The sequence below is a fragment of the Rhopalosiphum maidis genome, chromosome 4 (assembly GCF_003676215.2).
Source record: "Rhopalosiphum maidis isolate BTI-1 chromosome 4, ASM367621v3, whole genome shotgun sequence".
Classification (NCBI taxonomy): Eukaryota; Metazoa; Arthropoda; class Insecta; order Hemiptera; family Aphididae; genus Rhopalosiphum; species Rhopalosiphum maidis.
In genome coordinates, this window is record NC_040880.1 from 14904820 (window position 1) to 14925515 (window position 20696).

General features: G+C 27.4%; 2 protein-coding genes across 3 annotated transcripts; both read left to right on the plus strand.

Moving 5' to 3' along the window:
- The first annotated feature begins 1905 nt into the window (after window positions 1-1905).
- LOC113561230 (ATP-binding cassette sub-family B member 10, mitochondrial) lies at window positions 1906-6198 on the plus strand. Its single transcript, XM_026967532.1, has 10 exons — window positions 1906-2282; window positions 2350-2550; window positions 3197-3399; window positions 3474-3584; window positions 4484-4654; window positions 4755-4986; window positions 5074-5360; window positions 5431-5684; window positions 5766-5875; window positions 5981-6198. Exons 1-10 carry the CDS (start codon window positions 2048-2050, stop codon window positions 6097-6099), a joined length of 1923 nt encoding a protein of 640 aa, XP_026823333.1. The 5' UTR covers window positions 1906-2047; the 3' UTR covers window positions 6100-6198.
- Window positions 6199-9614: 3416 nt separating this feature from the next.
- LOC113548403 (galectin-9B) lies at window positions 9615-12338 on the plus strand. 2 transcript variants are annotated; one of them, XM_026949267.1, is made up of 7 exons: window positions 9615-9759; window positions 9892-10008; window positions 10245-10333; window positions 10430-10640; window positions 10724-11098; window positions 11426-11503; window positions 12087-12338. In XM_026949267.1, the coding sequence occupies exons 2-7, from the start codon at window positions 9982-9984 to the stop codon at window positions 12285-12287; spliced, it is 981 nt and encodes a 326-aa protein (XP_026805068.1). In that variant the 5' UTR covers window positions 9615-9759; window positions 9892-9981; the 3' UTR covers window positions 12288-12338. The 2 variants fall into 2 exon arrangements, with proteins under 2 accessions (XP_026805068.1, XP_026805069.1); XM_026949268.1 differs by lacking the exon at window positions 11426-11503 and having other exon boundaries at window positions 9688-10008.
- Window positions 12339-20696: the final 8358 nt, after the last annotated feature.

The window sequence follows — 20696 nt, forward strand, 5'->3', positions numbered from 1 at the left end:
TTTTGGATTTCTATGTTTCTAATAATTAAAAAAATTAGGGAAGTAAAAAAATGGTTGAAATATTACTCCCACTTTATGTATCAAGACTATAAGTTAATTTAAATTTTTACACAACTTTGTCAAAGTTGTAGAAGATTGTTAGAAAGGCACAATAGTGGAAGTTTATAAAATATATTATTAAAAAAGCCGTATATAAAAAAAGCTTTGTTAGAAAATGTCGTTAAATCAACAATAATTAAGTATAGAAACAAAATGAATATTTATTAACCGATTTATCATTATTTTGGTTAACATGACAACGAGTTTACCCGTGGTCATTGAGGATGGCTGGACGGTCTGAAAGAAAGTACAACAGGCATACATTATAAGAATTTCTTATAGAATTTAATTTTAAATTTTAAAAATAGCGGTATTAATGTGAAAAGTTTGTGGTAAGTCGTGAGATAATACCTATATAATAATCAAATAATATATTCCATTATAATTGTGCAAATGTGCAATGTTATGCAAAGCAGTTTGGAACTATCACTTTAATTGTTTCGTTAATGTTGAACGAATATTAATATAGTTGCTTATTTAAAATTAATAAATTAATATGAACACTTCAAAAGTTCAAAATTCAAAGTCATAGAGGTTTTATTTCAAAACACAATGATGTGTGAAGAGCTAGTATTAATTAAATTAATTATTCTACATGATTGATTAAATATAGATCAGTCACTGCTTAACGTGACAAAATAATACGTTGAAAATAATACAAATATTCAATCGTCTTAAGAATAACATATATGTTAAATTATAATTTAATTTATTTAATGAAATAATTTGTGCAAATATTGTATACAGACTAATCAATAGGTGATTTTAGCACTATTTATATAATATATAACTACAAAACAATTTAATTTTTAATTACTGTTGTATTTAAATATTGCATACACTTACAAATAGAAAACATTTAATAAAATTTAATAATGTATCTTTTTATATTTTTAAAATCATGGACTTACATGCATTTTGAATTTTCCATAAAATTTTTAGCACCTATTATATGAACCCAATTTTACCTACCTATTTTTTTTTCTGGAGGAGTTTACAGTAAAAAAAGGTACTTATGGCGGAGCTTACATGTGCCCATATGATCAGTACCTATATAATTCGTATGTTTAAAATGACAATCTGGATGTTTTTTATTCTGTTATTCATGAAATAGTCAATGGATACTTTTTATTTTTTTTAACTAACACGATACGGAATCAAGTGCAGATAGAAAGTAGAAACCGGTGAGTTCAGAGTTACCGAATACCGAGTTTAACTTTTTAGTTGTGACTAGATTTCGGTAGATTAACGATTAAGTGTTAAACTTTGTCGTTCAAAAACATTTAACATTTTTACCGGGTTTTGGGTTAATAAAAGCTCTTAAACTTGGTGGGCTAGAACCACGAATTAAAATATATCTTAATTCGTGGCCAAAATTTACTCATCGGGCACTATAGTACTGTACCTGTACAGAATAATGACAACAAAATACATAAGTAAACTGCAGAAGTGTAGAATAGATTAATAGGTGTAAGTAATACAATTAGTTGTTAGCTATCCGTCAACACTCGTAAGACAGACTCAGTCGCCTTTTAGATTTTGGTGACACTACTGCAGAGTACTGACACTGAAATGTAGACATAATATATTGACAACCGTTTCACAGAATATTCTGTGACCGTTTCTTAACGTTATCATAGTTTACTATCAGTTATCGGTCTACAGCTCCGAGTACAATTTTACTAATCACTTGTGACTATTATCACGGAATAGATTAAATATAATATTACAATATTATATTTATTACTGTTACTAGTTAATAGTTAATATGTTTTTATTTCATATTTTATTAGTATTACATTTTTAATTAATTATAAAATTATTATTAGTGACATATATATATATATATAGTTAGTTGCTTTAGTATTTAGATTTATTGCATTACACATATTTTATATAATTTTGTTACTTACAATAACTACTTACAGTAGTTGAATTACTGTGCAATATGACGTTTGGCCTATTGCGTTACAGCTTGTGTACAAAATTTAAATTGCCCATTCATTATCAACTCAATTTTACAGTTCAAATCCCTCGTTGTAGGGCACGAAAGCCTTTATTTAATGAAACTGTACGATGGATGAGCACAAAAAGTACAACGAAGGAATCAAAGAAATTATTTTCTGAATCCAAGTTTCTGAGATTGTATTCGCTTGCTAAACCAGAAAAAAATAAGCTCATATGCAAGTGAAATATGGTAGAAATAGATAAGTTTATATTGTTGACTTATTTTTCTTATTACTTTTTCAGGTGCTGTATGTTTTTTATTAGTATCTAGTGCAGTTACGATGGCGATTCCATTTTCGTTTGGACGGATTGTTGATATAATTTATAAATCTGATATCACAGAAGCTCAATCTAAATTGATTACAATATGTACTATACTGTTACCTATATTTGTAATTGGAGCTGCTTGCAATTTTGGACGCATATATTTAATGAATACTTCTGGTAACCATATTGAACAATTTGTTTCTTTGCATATATTTTAATAATCTATAATACTACAGTTTAAATATATAATAACATTTGTTTTTCTAACAATTTTGTGTATATAATATTAATTTTAAATGATTATAATATATTAATATACTTTAAATTTAAGGTAGATAATTATATATATTTTATAATAAATATTAGCTGTACTAATGTATACCTAGGGCCCTAGAGAACACCTTTAACTCCCATTTCAATCATACTTTTTTTTCTTAAATTTCACTTCCTTACATTGCATAAATTAGGTTAAATAGGTATCTAATTAATAGATAATATTCTACTGGTACTTACCAGTCTTCTACCCAAAAACATAGTCTTATTTATCATAGGACTGTACAAATATTATTTGAATAATTTTTATGTAAAAATTATACATTCATTTTTAATTGTGAGCTTAGAGCCTTAAAATATGATTTTGTACCATTACAGTTAAATCAAATATATGTGTTTTACACGTGTAATTAATAATAGATAATTATATATTTAAATTAAAAAAGAAAAAAGAAATTTCAATTTAGTTTTTATTGATTTTATGTATTTTATGTATCTTATGAATTTATTTGTTTTTTTTATTATTAATTATATTAATTTTATTTATAAGGTTACAAAATAACAAAAACACTTCGAGAATTATTATTTAAATCCCTGTTGTCACAAGAAACTGCATACTTTGATCGTCATAGAACCGGAGAACTTATTAATCGACTATCATCTGATTGTTTACTAGTAAGCCAAACCATCACTACTAATATTTCTGATGGACTGCGTTCTAGTATAATGGTTGCCAGTGGTGTTTCTTTTATGGTAATTTCAATTTTTTACTAATTACTTAATTCTTTAGTGTGACAAATAATGTTTTATGTATACTATGTATTTAGTTTTTTGTATCTCCAAAATTAGCTTTGGTTGGCTTATCCATAGTGCCTCCAATTGCTGCATTGGCTGTGATATATGGACGTTTTGTACGAAAAATTACACGATCTGTACAGGTATATATTATGATACAAAACATTTTTCTTTTTTTCTATTTTTCTATTATAACTTAGCTTTAGATCAGTGGTTGGTAACCGGCGATCTATGGGCTGCATTCGGCCTGCACCGTTATTGTGTACGGCCCACTTTAAATCTTAGAACTACAACATTTTTTTTTATTCATTTCATTATTTCAAAGTTTCAAACAATATTTTTTTTTCATAGTAAATAATTTAGGAGTGCAAAATTTATATTTTTATCTGGTCCACCAACTCTTTTTAATTAGTGAGTGTGGCCCGAAAGTCCAAAAACGGTTGCCGACCATTGCTTTAGATGATGCTTGCTAGATTTTAAAGTTCTAAAAATTTACCTTTTAGTAACTTTGAGCTGCTCATTCCTGTATTAGACCAATGGGTTAAACTAATTTCTTCCAAAAATATTGCATATTAGTATATTACTTTCATGTCAATACATAATATGTAATAAAGTTAGTCTGAATATTTTTAAAATATGTGTTTAGAAAATAATAATATATATTAAAGTGAAACAAAAAAATAGTTTAAAGTCCTTGTAATTTATTTTTTTGAATCACACAAAATTACTTGTATTGATTGAGGAAAAACCATAAATTTTTATTTAAAAATTTAAATTCAAAAATGTCAAGTGTCTATTCATAGCTTAAATAGTGAAATATGTCTAGCTGACATACTTATAAATCTTATAATCTTATAGTTTTCAGTTCATATAATATTTTAATGGCATTTATAATGATAATATTCAATTTTAATAGTTTCTCAGCTAAAAACAAGTACATTCTTGTAATGACACTGTATACTATATATATATTTATTATTCTAATAATATTTTACTATTTAGTATTTATTAAGTAGACAATTAAAGAGTATTGATAATTTAGGATTCATTAGCTGTTACAAATCAAGTTGCTGAAGAAAAAATATCAAATATCAGAACTGTAAAAGCATTTAGCCAAGAAAAAAAAGAAATGTTTTTGTATGAAAAAAAAATGAATGAAGTATTGCAGCTTTCTATTAAAGAATCATTCATGAGAGGGTTGTTTTTTGGGATGGTAAGTTTAACTTTGAATCATTGTTTTAATACTTATTCATATTTTATAAACTATCATTATTGTACCATATTAAATGTTCATTGAATTAATTGTTTGTTAGACAGGATTTGCCGGTAATTTCATAATTATATCTGTATTGTACAGTGGTGGATTGTTGGTCAGTGAACAAGCCATTAGTGTTGGAGAATTGAGCTCATTTTTATTATATGCCGCTTACACGGGAGTGTCTATTGGTGGTTTATCAACATTCTATTCTGACATTAATAGAGGTTTGGGTGCATCATCAAGAATATGGGAAATTATTGATCGTAAACCATCAATACCTATTTCTGGTAATTTTTTTAATTTTAAGTATTACTAACTTAAATATACATTAAATGTTAAGTGTTAGTTTATATATAAAAATATTGATTTTACAGGTGGGCTAAAACCATTGACTGATCCTAAAGGTGATATAAGTTTCCAGAATATTGTATTTAATTATCCAAATCGACCAGACGCACCTATTCTTAATGGATTGAACTTAGAAATACCTAGTGGTATGATATATGCATTAGTTGGCCATAGTGGTAGTGGTAAAAGTACATTAGGTCATTTATTATTAAGACTTTATGATCCACAAAGTGGTCAAGTGTGTTTAGACAAAACAGATTTAAAAATGTATGATCCAATTTGGTTACATAGTCATATTGGAGTAGTTAGTCAAGTAAGTTACAATGGTTTCTCTAAAAGTCTTAATACTACTACTTAAATTTATCAGTTATTATTATTTATAGGAGCCGATTTTATTTTCTGGGACTGTTAAAGAAAATATTGCATATGGCCGTGAAAGTGTTACAGATAATGAAATTATTGATGCTGCTAAAGAAGCAAATGCTTATGATTTTATCGTGAAAACATTTCCAGAAAAATTTGATACAGTTGTTGGAGAACGTGGTGTTCTATTGTCAGGTGGCCAAAAACAAAGGATAGCTATTGCTAGAGCATTACTAAAAAATCCTAAAATCTTATTATTAGATGAAGCTACAAGGTAATTATTATTGTCATTGATTTTAAAGTTATAAAAGATTTATAATTTTTTTGTTTTAATTAATTGATAAAATTAATTCAGTGCATTAGATGCGGAGAGTGAAAAGTTAATTCAAGAAGCGTTGCAGAGAGTTTCAAAAGGAAGAACTGTATTGACAATTGCACATAGGTTATCTACTATTAAGAATGCAGGTAATATACTTAATACATTAATTATAAATTTAATGTTTAAACACAACTGTAGAGTTATTTATTAAGTTATAAATTCAATTGATGTTTTATTTTCATTCATTTTAGATAAATTGGCTGTAATATTCAATGGAAAAATAGTTGAATTAGGTTCTTATGATGAACTTATGTGTATAGAAAATGGTTTATTTAGAAAACTCAACAAAAATCAAGTATTGACAAGTTAATATTGGTATACTACAAATGTAAACTAATATATGGTATTAAGGTGTATTATAAGTGTTCAACATATTATTGTTATTCTTGTTATATTATATATATATATGTGTGTGTATGTACAAAAAAAATAATGATGATAATAATTACACATTTTAATTTATTATGCATGTTGTCCTTTATTAAAGTATATAATTATGTTATGAACTGAATCTATTTAATTAGTATACAATTTGAAAAATGACTTCTGTCAATAAATTTGAAACATTCTATTTTTATAATAATATACAATGTATGTTATACATGAATACCAGAACACAAGTATGTGTCCAAAATCAACGTAATCATATAAAACTATATTTTTAAAAATTTATGAATTTAATGGAAAAATAATATGCATATTTTTTAGCAATGAATGGCAACGCCAATGAACTTTTTTCAACACATTTCGGTAGCTATTAATAAAAAATTAATTAATTATTAGATAATGATTATCTGATACACCCGTGGGGTTGGTAAGAACTAATAATATTTTATAGAAATTAAAAACATTCTTTTTTTTTGCATCCTAAAAATAATGGACTTGTTGTTTTGTGACAAATCAAACATTTCATTTTACTTTTAATCATATAAATGTGTGTGTTAACTACAATACTTTTCAGATTAGATAACCTGTACCTACCTACATCAGTACATCACTAAAACATTCAACAGAACTTGATTTTTTTAAATACATTTTTAGGAAGGCAATACATTATAAATTATCACTGTTTAATTAGGCACATATTGGGTAACAAAATGAATTTGCAAAATGAAATAATGGATATATAAAGTCAGTATTGGAACCGTATTTTATACATTTTTAAAAGCAATTTTTATTAATTAATAATTTACTTTTAAACGGCCACTTCTTTAGTAGTTGCCTTGGTGCCCTGTGACCCTTAAGTTCAGCCCTGACCGAATTTGAAGATAAGTAAGCATCTGTCAAACAAAAGAAATGATATTATTGTTTACTTCTTTTTAGTTATTTTTAAACTTTTATACTTCATATTTCCAAAAGGAAGTTTTGCTTGAAATTTGAAAGTTTAACACTATTTTGATACTTGTTAGAAATACTGGGGCACATAGCTGGGGCATACATGGCTCAAATATGGGTATAAATCATGAATATGTATCATAACTCATAAATTATAAAATATATTTTTATTACTTAACTTAACCGGCACTTATGTATTTAATAATTATATTTAAATATAGTTACGTCAATTAACATTTAACATTATTCGACAAGTGCCTACGCCATCTTCGATAATGTATTAATATTTTAATGCAACTACTGAACAACTGAACTATACCTATGTTTTGTTATGTTGTAAATATATCTAATTATATAAACAATTATGTTAAACACGAGGAGAGCCCACTCGCTGATCATGCTAATTTTCGGGGAATAGTATAAATTAATAAATAAAAATAAAAAATAAGTTATAAGAAGTAATTTGATAATTTATAGGTATATGCCATATGGTTTATCAGTGAAATAGTAATTTAAAGCGATAAGTTAAGAATATAAAAATATTCTTCAATATTATGATATTAATAATTATTAAAAATAGTTTAAATTTGTCGCATGAGGCTTTGTAAAATAGGTAACAAAATATGCAGTAAAACTTTGTACCTATTTAATTTAATCATTTCACAAAAGAAATATATATCTTATATACCTATACCTATCTTACATTCTTATTAAATCTTACCTGGAATATTTTGACTACCACAAAAAAACATACAAAATGCAAACAATTCATAATTTATAATTATAATTCAGAGGCGTATTTGGGTAAACAACTTGGGGATGTACCAAAAACATAAATAAAATAGCATATTGCATATATTTATATTAACTTATTTATATTAAAAACAAATATGCATATCATTCTTTACCTACTAGTTATTAGTTTACTACTGTATAGTTCTTCTCTGTACCTATCGAGAATCAAGTTGTATAGTGCTTTTATATTTTGATAAATTATAATAATTTTCGACGAAAAAATAATACCTATAGCTAGTTATAATGCATTGTAATCTCCAGCACATAAATTCCCAACCTAATAATAAAAATAATAATTAAGAAAACCATACGTAATAAATCATAATATTATTGAGTATTTTCTGTTTTATATAAATTCGTGACAAATTGACAAAATAATAACGTAGATAACGTTGAAACCTTTAAATTATTAACAACGATAGTGATATGAGGAAAACGTTGAAGAAATAATTTAGTAATGTGGTCACTTTACTAGATGTCTTTATATAATAGGCGTGCACAGAGGCAACATGTGATACCAACTCCCAGTGGCGTAACTTGGAAAAAATCTAGGGAGGACAATATAATATATTTATTATTATCAAAACCCTGACACCCCTCCCCCCGGTTAAAACATATACGTTTATCCCTCAAAAAATTGTCAAGGGGCGAGTGTGCCCCACAATTACGGTACTGCCTACTACTAAACTTTTTTTTAGGTAATCACGGATTCACGGCTGTTAAAACATTTAATTATAGCCTATAGGCCTCGGTAAGTTTTTATCTCTTTAAAGTTAAATTTTCACAAAATAAGTAGATTAAAATAAGAAAAATTGATATAGAATCGCAGCTTTAAAATACAAATCCATTAATATATTTATCAGGAACAGTAATTTTAAATTGTAATTATTATAGTATGATTGTTAACAAATCTGAAAATAAATTCGAGTTTTTGAAAAGTTCATCTTATTCAATAAAACTTAATCAAAACAACGTTTAACTAATACAATTTTAATTTTGATACCTAAAATAAAAATGCGCTTATGTGCTGCCCACATGGGCGCAAATAGTGTTTGAAATTTGGAGAAGTTTTGGCCGTTTTAGGGGACTGTATAGCTCAGTTTTACACTGGATTTCCAATGTATTATGCAGTTAAATCATTAGTTTTTAGGGGAATTAAGCCCCCTAAGCCCCACCTTTTTTGCACCTATGGCTGCCCCTGAAATCGGAGTATGGCCAGTATGCGCACGACTGGCCTATGCTAAACATTAAAAACTATTATTATAAGGATAGAGAATATTTGCGCAGGTATGACGTTCTCGTTCTTAACCGCATGCAAATTTATACCTATTTTGTAAATTCCTAAAACGTTTTGGAAGATCGTCAGTATAGTCGAGTGACACATTCTCGGGGTTAAGCCCTAGGGGGTTTGTGGTGTGAAATTGTACATTTATCTATAATAAAATATCTGTGGTGGAGAAGTCAGCCCCCAATTGTCCTCACAATTAAATATTTGAAATTATCGTAAGATATCATCGATATCTGTCTCATCGTCTAATGATTTATTTAGAACGTTGTAACTTGTAAGTGACTTTATTAAACAATCCAATATTCAACATTTCAACACTATTACCTATTATATTTTATACCACGGAACCGGTTCGCCTGTTACTCTTATTTTCCCACACACACACACACACCGCCATAATATAGTGACGTCAATTCAGCGTTCGTGACGTCAACGTGGACCGACCACCACACTTCATGATATTCGTCTCCGATGATAAACAAAAATCTTTTATCATCACAAGTCACACAACTATAAACAAGTTCGCGAAGTCGCGACATTCGGCCGTGAATGGTGAGTCATTACATAGACTTAATATTACAGTGACTAGTCACCACAGTTGATCGTAGTCGATCTCTGCGCTCGACCGTTCGTCGTGTGCTATATAAGCTAGATGATTCATTTCTGACGACGCACTGTTTGCAGTACTTCTCGCAACCAAAGTTCTAGATCTCGTCCAAAGTCGAATCATTCGAGTTTTCTGTTCACGCCGTTGTTCCGTTCATTCCCGTCAATATGGCTCAAGCTCCATTCCTCAATCCGGTAAGTTCCCTACACCATAATATTAAACTTACTGTTGTTTACTTGTATTTTGTATCAACTATTTTTTTACCAATCACTACAAACGATATTGTAGACAGTAGGTACCTAGTAGGCACTGTAATATAATAATAATAGTGCGCTCGTGTGCTGTTTACAGTATTCGATTTAGTTAATTAACCGATCAATAATAGGTATATAGTAATATTGATCAACACATTCAATATTATGGTTTTCAGACTCTTCCGTTTATCGGACCAATCCAAAACGGTTTAAAACAAGGAACGTTGCTCAGCTTCCATGGTACATCATTCCCGTCTTCAAACAGGTAAATATCAATATACAATATTACCATGAAATCGTGATATGTTAAATATCAAATTAATATTAGCATCTTTTTTTGATTTTGTTATTGTCTGTGTAGGGTCTGCATAAATTTACAAATAGGTCCGAGTGTTGCTCCTCGAGACGCTGTCGCCCTATTTGTCGCTTTAGACTTCAACCGCAACTTGATTGTCAGAAATTCTATTCAAGCACAAAATTGGGGCGTAGAGGAAACTCACGGTCCACCTGTGGCTCTCATTCGAGGCCAGCCATTCAAATTGGATATATTGTGCGATACTTATGATTATAAAGTGAGCTTGGATAAATAGTTTGATTGTTTTGTCAAACATGCAGAATTAAATTGTTCTAAACTTACTATTGTATATTATATTAGATTGCATTCAATGGATCCCACTACGCAGAAATGAAACACAGGATACCTTTTCAAAGTGTGTTTTATTTAGCTATTGACGGAGAAGCACAATTACATAGTATACATATAAATTCTGCTGGAAGTACACAGTTTGGTGGTCCGTCAATGCCAATGCCTGGTAATCCACCTGGGTATATGCCAATGCCCGGACAGATGCCAGTCCCTGGACAAATGCCCATGCCTGGACAGATGCCTATGCCTGGTAGCTATGCGCCTGGACATATACCATCAGCAGGTCATATGCATATGCCTGGAGCACCACCTGGAACTGTTCCGCCTTATGCTTCTGGTTATAGTGCCTATCCTGGTCAAACACATAATTCGCCTTATTTACAGGTTCGCTACTAACATAAACATTTTTTTAGTCAATAAACACTATTGAATATCTTACTTTGTACCTACAATTTTTTGTCTTTGTAATTGTGGTTTTTACTAATAGTTGATTAATAAGTTTTGATTGATGTTAGGTACATTTTAATTAAAATGACTATAAAATACTTAATGTGTTAGATAATTGGTAAAGACAATTTATTTCTGAAAGTGTTTAGTATATTACTTACAAATATTGTTATTTATTTCAGTAGGTAGTATATGATTTATTATTATTTAATAATTGTAATATTTAAATGAGATAAATATAGAATATATTTGTTTTAAATATAGAAACACACAAGTTCACCGATTAAAAATGCTATCAATCAAGGATTAACTAATTATGCTCTAACTGGACATATTAGCCCTGTAAGTTTGTATACTAATGTAATAAAAAATAATAATTACAAATAATATATTTATATACACTAATATAATATTCAGATAATGCATGTCATTTGTTAGGTTTGGTGTTTATGTTTATCATATATTATATGCAAGTTATATGTCGCTATTGCACTACATATTATCAAATTTTTTCTTAAAGTAATAATATGTTCTATCTGCTAAGTTTTTAATTAAATCTACTTCATTATAAATATTTTTTTAAATTTTAAATTAAGTATGGAAAAATTACCTACATTATATAATAATAATATTTATAAATCGTATCATTTGAGCATTAAATAATAAAGTTTAGGTGATATTCTCACATTTAAATATGATTATAATATAATTAATTATTGACCTAATAACCCATAATTATATGGATCTCATAATATTTGTTGTTTTGATATACTCCGAGATGGATAATTTGATATGTTTGTGTATAAATAGGATAATACTGTAATAGACAACAATAATAAATTTTACAAATGAAATTAACATTAATTATTAGTATTTCTATTGTTTTAATTAAATAATTAAATAAATAAATTTTGTTATTGTTCAGCGTAAGGCAGCAAAAGCTCAAAGAAAACAAGCCAAAAAAGCTCTGAAATATGGTATCCCTGTAGCTGGAGTTGCTGGAGCTGGTGTTGGTGCTTATGCCATGCACAAAGCTCATAAGCATAAAGGGTATAAACATAAAAAGGGTTCAAAGTCATCAAGCAGTAGCAGTAGTAGCAGTAGCAGCAGCAGCAGCAGTGATTGAATGAATGTTAATTACATATTTTAAAGTTGCTGGTTAACAATTTTATTGCTTTAATATAAAGTTTTAACTGAATATCTGCGTAACAATTATAGTATTATTTTTATATTACTCAGCATAATGAGATCTAATATGTGTTTAAATTAATTTAATTTGTATTTATCATTTGAAAGTTGAAACATACATTTTTGGTATCTACTTATTGTTATTGTTGTATGGCTCTGATAAAATGTAATGTTGTGTTGTTAAATTAATTTTGTAATATTGTGTAAAGCTAATTTATTTTGTTATATTAAATTAATAATTTCAAATTTTTTTAGTTTACCTTTCCTGTATCCTGTCTATTAATAAAATGTGGCAGTTTATGTATATGATTGGATGGTTGTAATAACTTATAATATATGTATTATATTGTATTATGCAATTTGAATCATTGATTTTGTAGTATTCAAATTAACTATTCAATAGGACTATACCATTTACTATTTCATTATGTGTATTGTTTTTTATATTACATTATTAAATCAATGTTACCATTAAGCAATAAGCCCTCTAAAATCTTATAACAAACCCAGTTAGTAGTATTTATTTGAAGTTAACGTTCATTCATTTAAATTATAAATTAACTAATAGGGCTATTTACAATGTGATTACGACTTAAGGTACTATTAAAGATCTCTGATGGATGTCCTTGTATTGAAGTGAATATTTTGGAGAGCTTTGGGGGTACTTAAATACACATTTATTTATGATTTTCAAATTTTTTACTTTTGGTATGCATATGCAGAATACAACTTACAATTTTCTAAATAGTAATACTATTTTTTTCTATATTATAATATCTTAATGAATAGATGAATTAATGATAGATTATTTTTTTCTATTTAAAAAAACTGCCCAAGTTGGAGATATCAACATTTGAGTTTATGTATAATTCGTGCTTAACAAAATTTTCAATTATAATTAGATATTCCCCTGCTACTTTAATAATTTTGAGACTTCATGTAGCCAAATTCATCAGATGCAAAATTTTAATTTGTTAGCATAGAGTCTAGATTTATAATATGCTATGTCTTATCTACATAAAATATGATTAAAATATATGTACCTATATGTTACGGCCAATGTAAAATACAGGGGCATTTATACATTTTCCTGGGCATTGTATTGAATGACCAATTTATCTAGGGCAATATGAAATTAAAAAAATATTGCCATATTTTGTGTTTAGTAAATAACCAATAATATGTAACTAAATTACTATTTACCAATTTAACAGCCTGACTGAATTATCAAGGTTAAACGTACTGAAGAAGTGGCGTACCTATGTATTATTGGACATTTTTACTACTTTTGGTGCACCTTCAATTTTGCAAAGTAATAATGGCCAAGAATTTGCGAATAAAATTGTGACAGAACTTTGTACCATTGGCCAGAACAAAAATAGTCAATAAATAAATCACGCGTCATTCACAAAGCCAATAAGGTTCAATTGAAAGAGTCAACCAAGACGTAGAAAATATTTTAGCTACGTGAGCCACAGGATAATTGTACTAAAAAATGGAAAGAAGGAATAAAGTTTGTGCAGTTTATGAAGAATCGTGGATTACACCAGGGAATAAAATATTCACATTATGAAGCCATGTTTGGTATGCCAATTAAAATTGGACTAAAAAGTACAATTTTACCAGATAATATAATTTGCAGTTTAAAAAGCGAAGAAGACCTCGAAACATCTTAATTCTATTACCACTTCATCAAAAAATTCAGATGACTGCAGTGATAGTGAAATAGAAAATGAAAAATAGAAAATACAATATTATTATAATTTTATTTTATATTAATAATATTATAAAAAAATAATATATATGATTTAATTAAGTCAATTGCTTGATTATACAACTTCTATATAATATTAGATTTTATTTTTGAATTTTTTTTAGGCATATCTTCAAGAATACAACGTATTAAAGACAAAAGAGATAAATCGTTAAAAACTTGGAAATTCAAGCCTATAAGCTTGATTCAAAAAAATGAATCAAGCTTCTGAAAATAGTTTTAGTCAAGGTAAAGTTGGAGTCAGTGGCAATTAAAATCCCAAATATCGATAAATCACGTAGTGATTTTCGTAATATTATTAAAGTCATATTATCTGCAGGTATTTCTAAAAACTATTATTATTTAAGTATGCTTGTTTTAAAAAATAATTTGTTATGGGTTTATATTTATGGTCAATAATAATATGTATGAAATTGGAACATCAGAATGCCGCCTTCCCAACTTCTCAGCCGTAAGCGGCCAATTTAAAATATGTAAGGAGTCCTTCATTAAAATTGAAAATGTACTACAATTAAATATTACTTTAAGGGAAATGGTAAGGAAATGATCAAACTTGGGTGATAACTGTTCAGAGATGTGATAGATGTTCATAGTTCATTACAAAAATGCAAAACAAAAAAATGAAAATGGAAAGCTGAAGGACGCCTTTGTACATCAAAATGCCACGGTAGTAATCCATGTTGTAATAAATATTAATAAAATATAAAATCTTTCTTTTTTTAAAAAAAATATTTAATTATAATTATATTTTTAATTTACCTATATAATAATTTTGTTTTACTAGTTTATAGTTATCTTTACATAAAACACTAAATATTGCATGTTTCATATTGCCTGTTGATTAAGGTTATCGTATAGAATGACTGGGGCCCTGGGCCAAGTGTAATTTTTCTACATTAACCGCCTACATTGGACATTTTATAAATTGCTCGGGAATTTTATAAAATATACCCGATTTAGCCCTATATTGCCTGTAACATATACGCTATTTGTTAGTTTTATATACGCTTCATAATCTGTAAGTACCTGATAACATTAAAAATTAAAATTGGGTATAATTAGGTACCCACCTACTTAATTGTGACACTAAAGTTTAATATTTTTAAATAAATGCATATAAGAATGTTATATATTTTATAAAATAATTTAAACTGAATATTATTTAATAGTAAGCCAAAAGGTATATCTAGTATTTTATTTTTCAAAAATCGATTTTATGATTATTTCAGAAACATGATTAAAATAAGCACGGATGACAGGTAAGATTAGTTATCCTATTCTATACTTTAAATTAATAAAATAACTAATAGATAATTATTAAATGAGTGAATGGAATGAAATCGGGTAATTGCTAGTTGGAGATTTTGTTTTTGTTTTAAATATTTATGCGCCAATCGTATTACGTGACGTCAAAATAAGCGTTTTAAAGTAAACGAATAGATATAGGTATTTAATGTGCCACGATAGATTCATATGAATTGATATTAATTGAATTTTAAAATATGTACCTAATCAATTTTTGTAATTTCAAAAAAATATAATTTGTTAATTTATTATCAAAAAAACCCGTTCGCCATCCATACGAGCACGCGGGCCACATGTTTGATACAATGATATCACTATCGCACTATGGCACTATCGTATTAAATAATTCGCAGTTTTTTTCGAAACTAGAAAAAATATTAAAAATCAGGAAATTAATGAAATTAAAATGTTAAACGTCAATATTTTCAGAAAAAACTCTACGAAATGGCTATCTTCAATTTTTATTAAATAATTAAATAAAAAAATATATTTTTTAATTTTTTTACCAAAACATAAAAATAAATTAAAACATGAAAAATTTGTAGTTCTTATTCCTGTGAATCTTATTATAAAACCAGAATTAGGATATCTTTATTATTTCAGGAGATATCGCAATGGGTAAATCCTCGCGGGACACTCTGTATTTAAATAAATAAATAATCATACGACGCGCCGACGCCCTGTGATATTTTTGTTGGTTGTTAGATTTGTTCAGTATCTATTTATTTTATTTGAAGACCGTTGTGTTCAGAGATTTCCATTTTCAATTTATTCTAGCATAACGTGATCTAAATTCCACAAATCGGTACGGTTTTTTAGCGAGATATTTATGCAAAAGTCCGTTTAATTTTTTTCGAGGTTACTCGCGTTTTTCGTTTTTTTGTTTTTTTTTTTTGGCTGTAGAGCACAATTATTATATTTTAATATTTCCGTATTCTTAATTTATTATTTACATTTTACAATAAATAATTATGGAGTCTCCTGCACCGAATTGCGAACATATTTTCTCAGAAGGTCATAATAGTCCAAGTGTGTGATGTGCACAAACTTGATATTTAAATATACACGACTCAAAATCCGCATTAAGCACCTATCCACTTATGTACAACCCTGCAGTTGTGTACTAGGTAATATTATAGAACCCGGAGTGGTAATATGCTAATGTGGTATAATATATAATTATAATTTCATAAAAATTATGATTCCAGCGCATTTACCGTACAGTCTGTAGCACGCGTGACCGTAATAATTATTATATACATATAATATCGAAATGCTGATAATAATTTTAATATTATATAATTTATAATAATTAATGTGTACGCATTAATAAATCATAAAATACGACATCATGCGTAGTAGGTACCTATGTCAATACTTATATCATATATAGTAAATGCCATTATGATAATGGTGTCGTATGCTATCTACATACTACACATTACACATCACCAAACAAATACATATTAATTGCTCATACAAATTATTAAAGTAAACTTTATTAAATTTTGATTTATGAAAAAGCACGTGATTCATAACACATTGATTTAACTTATCACTTAAAATAACTCGAAAAAACACGAATAAATAATTTATTGAAAGGAGTTTTAAAAAGGTCATAGTATCAAATACAAATTTTACTATTATTATTCTAATTTTATTGATCACTCTCAAAAGATTGCTTTTATGCCATTTAGAAAAATACATTTTTTGATGGGCCGGTGCGGAATGCATTAAATTTATCAAAGGATTCAATAGATCTATATAATATAGATTCTATGGATTTACGCCATTCTTATTGCAACTGTCTTTCAAGGTAAGTTTCGTTGACTCGTATAGAACATTTTGGTTTTGTAATACGCCATAAACATTTACAGGATTGCCGGCTGGATATGGTCGGTGATCTACGTGTAGATGGTACATCATTTACGAAATTGTCATTCATAGGCCATATTTTTAATATGAAATATTTTAGTAGTTGCAGGTGCTGATTTCCCAGATTAAAATTATCCAAATATTTTGTGTGCTCGAAGATCGTGACTAAAATAAAATGTTACCATATGTTTACATTATGTATGTTAAATAAGTAAGTAGGCAAAAATATAACCACGAAATTCCATTTTTAATTAAATTCATTAACTGTAAAATATCAGAATAAAGTATTGCATAAAATAGTTATATACATACACTTAAAATATGTTATAATGAAAACCATACATCTAATTAATATGTTAGAAATAGCACAATCTGCTTCAATATAAATATATTTGAACAGTGAATTTATGACAATACGGGGTAATAAAATTAAACGATGTAAATAATTATTAATATAGTTGCATGAATTCGCGGTAAATGATAAATATTGATAATATTTAGTGCAATTTGTTATGATGTGTTATGTAATACTTAGGCACTAAATGGTATTTGTTCCTATTTATATAGCTAGTTTAAAATTAATATGATCTGGATATTTATAAGCCTTGCAGTTTTATTAGATTTTGCGACCGTACGAAATAGGTACATCATTCACATGACTGACGACTGTTCAAGTTAATCATTTTACGGTCAAAAAGTTAAAGTTAAAAATAGGCGTGCGCTGACCTGAATTTCAGGTGGTGCCTACAGTATTTTTGGATCCCTTTCTATATTTAGGCCTTCTCCTAACAATTTAATTAACGCTAATAAATGATTAAGAATATTTAGCTATCAATTAATTTTTAATGTAACAAAAAATGATGGGAAAATAAAAACTGTAGGTTTTAACATTAATATTTATATATAAACCAATACAATGGTAATGTACATAAAATTATTATTATTATTTTATTTAATGAGATTTTAACAAGTATATTGTAATATTTCGACAATTGCCGGGGACATATAATTTATTATCAAACATATATATGGTAAGGCTCACACTACTAAATTTGGAGGCCAGATTGGAGTATACAATTAATCGTATGTTTAATTAAATTTACATTATTAGCTGGAATAGCGTTGATGAGGGAGAAGTTGATATCTATCTAGAGTAAAAAAAATAGCTTTTAATTGAGTTCTTTGTGGAGAGACAGATGGACAATTTAGGATTAGGTGTTGGAAATCGCATTGTTCGCTGCCGGAGCCAGTTGTAGAAGGTATTATATGAACTAATTTTGAGCCCAATTTTAAATGAATGGTGTGGTAGTAGGCTGTGGTTTTGTTCGTAATTTGGTGTATATTTTGATTACGACAGCGCGGTTTATCTTTAGAGATTAAAACCATAGTTAAGAAGGTATACTTTTAAATAATAATCTATATAACCGGAAGCATAAGACTGGGAGGTTGTTCCATTCCAGGTTCTATAGCTTCTGTGATGTAAAGTGATTAAGTCAGTATAGCTGCAAGGGCACCAGTGTGAATTACACAGGATGGTGGTGGAGCCAGCTAACGAATCAACCATTGCCATTTATGCCTGTGTGTCCTGAATATTATTATTATAACGATGATAATACGATTAGAAAATATATTCTACAAACAGATTTCCAACCGTTCCGGTATTCGGGTACACGTGAAGAATTTGTACGTAATTCTATTACGTTGCATAATATATAATATTATTAATTATTTATTTATAGTATATACTTATTACACTATTATAGTATTACTGACTATTAGCAGTGATTAAAATAAATAAATTATATTAAGTCATTATACAAAGAATAAATACCTTATCAATGCAATTTTATATCATAAAATTTTTCTTCTTCTAAGAATAACGGTTGTTTCGATAGTTGTAGTTTTTTAGAGTAGTTTATTAGTTGTAATTTCTATGATCTAAACCACATGCCATAATTATTAAAGAGAATGGTTTTTTCGGGTGTGTTGCATACAATTTTGTATAAAAATTGTAACTAAAAATGTTGTCCATTTAAATTTATATATATATAATATGTGTACATACTTTAAATTTTCAAGTCAAAAGTCCAGTCAAGTAATGAAACAATTAAAAATATTATTATTTATCATTATTTAATAGATTTTTCTCTAATATTACATAGGTACTCAATAACAATAAAAAAAAAAACGATTGTGAATAAAAATGTTTTGTCTGTGTTGCGAGTTTGGCTAGAAAGATACATCAAATAGTGCGCTGATATCCATTTACTTTATTAGTAAAAAATATTAAATTATGCTCTATATGTTTGAATTGTGTATGAATTTTTATTTATTAAGGTATTTATCATAAATTATTTAATATATATTTTTGTTTTATACAAATATTACATAAGTTAAATATAGTTGTCTAAATTACTATAAATCTTGTACTCTAAAATGTGTTTTGAATAAAAAATAGTAATTATTTAATTGATTGGTTAGAAATAGCATTTGGATTTTTGACAATACGATGTATTTATATACCTATACAGTTTTATAATTATATATTACAAACAACAAATATTTATTTTACAATTATACTTCAGGCGTGTTATATATATTATATAAATATGGGCAGAGGTTATTTAAAATGTTTTGTTTTTTATGATCCTATATAATTTAATTAACAGTTTCTACAAAAAAGAAATCAGTATTTTTTCATGTTAGTAATGTTTTGGTCTTGAATTGAAGTATACAGTTTATTTATTTATAATAATTAAACAATGATTTTGTACTTGTTATTTTCTTATCTCCTCGGTGGGTCGATGGCTGCAAACGAAACGATGAGTATGTATATTTTTTTAAATGGGTAAAGCTATTATTATAATAAATTAGTTTTTTCAGGTTTTATCAGTACAATATAGCACTACGTTAACTCAATTTAAACTTTATTTTTTCATGAAAGCATTAAAATTAGCAATACTTTAATTGAGAGACACTACGAAATGCACAATGAAATTGTAAAAATCTTATCTATCTACTGATGTAACTTGAAGAGGAGGGTGTTTATGCTCAAGAAAATTGTTTGTTGCTTACTTAAAAATTTTCGAGTAAATGTGTGTATAGTATATTTATAATATTGTAAACTTTTTTTTTTGTATGTTCCGTTTTAAAAATATTTATTGACATAATTTTTCGTATAAACTATCAGAAAAATAAAATGAATATTGACTTATTAACACTTTAATACTATTAAGTATTGTTTAGTAATTACAAATAATTTTGACGACTTTTTTAAATTTGTATTTTAAAAACTATCAAAAATAATTGTGTCTAAATATTTTTTAGGATAAAATATGCGTGAGACGATTGTGTATTAACTTTTCATACATTTTTTTTAAACTTCCTATCAAT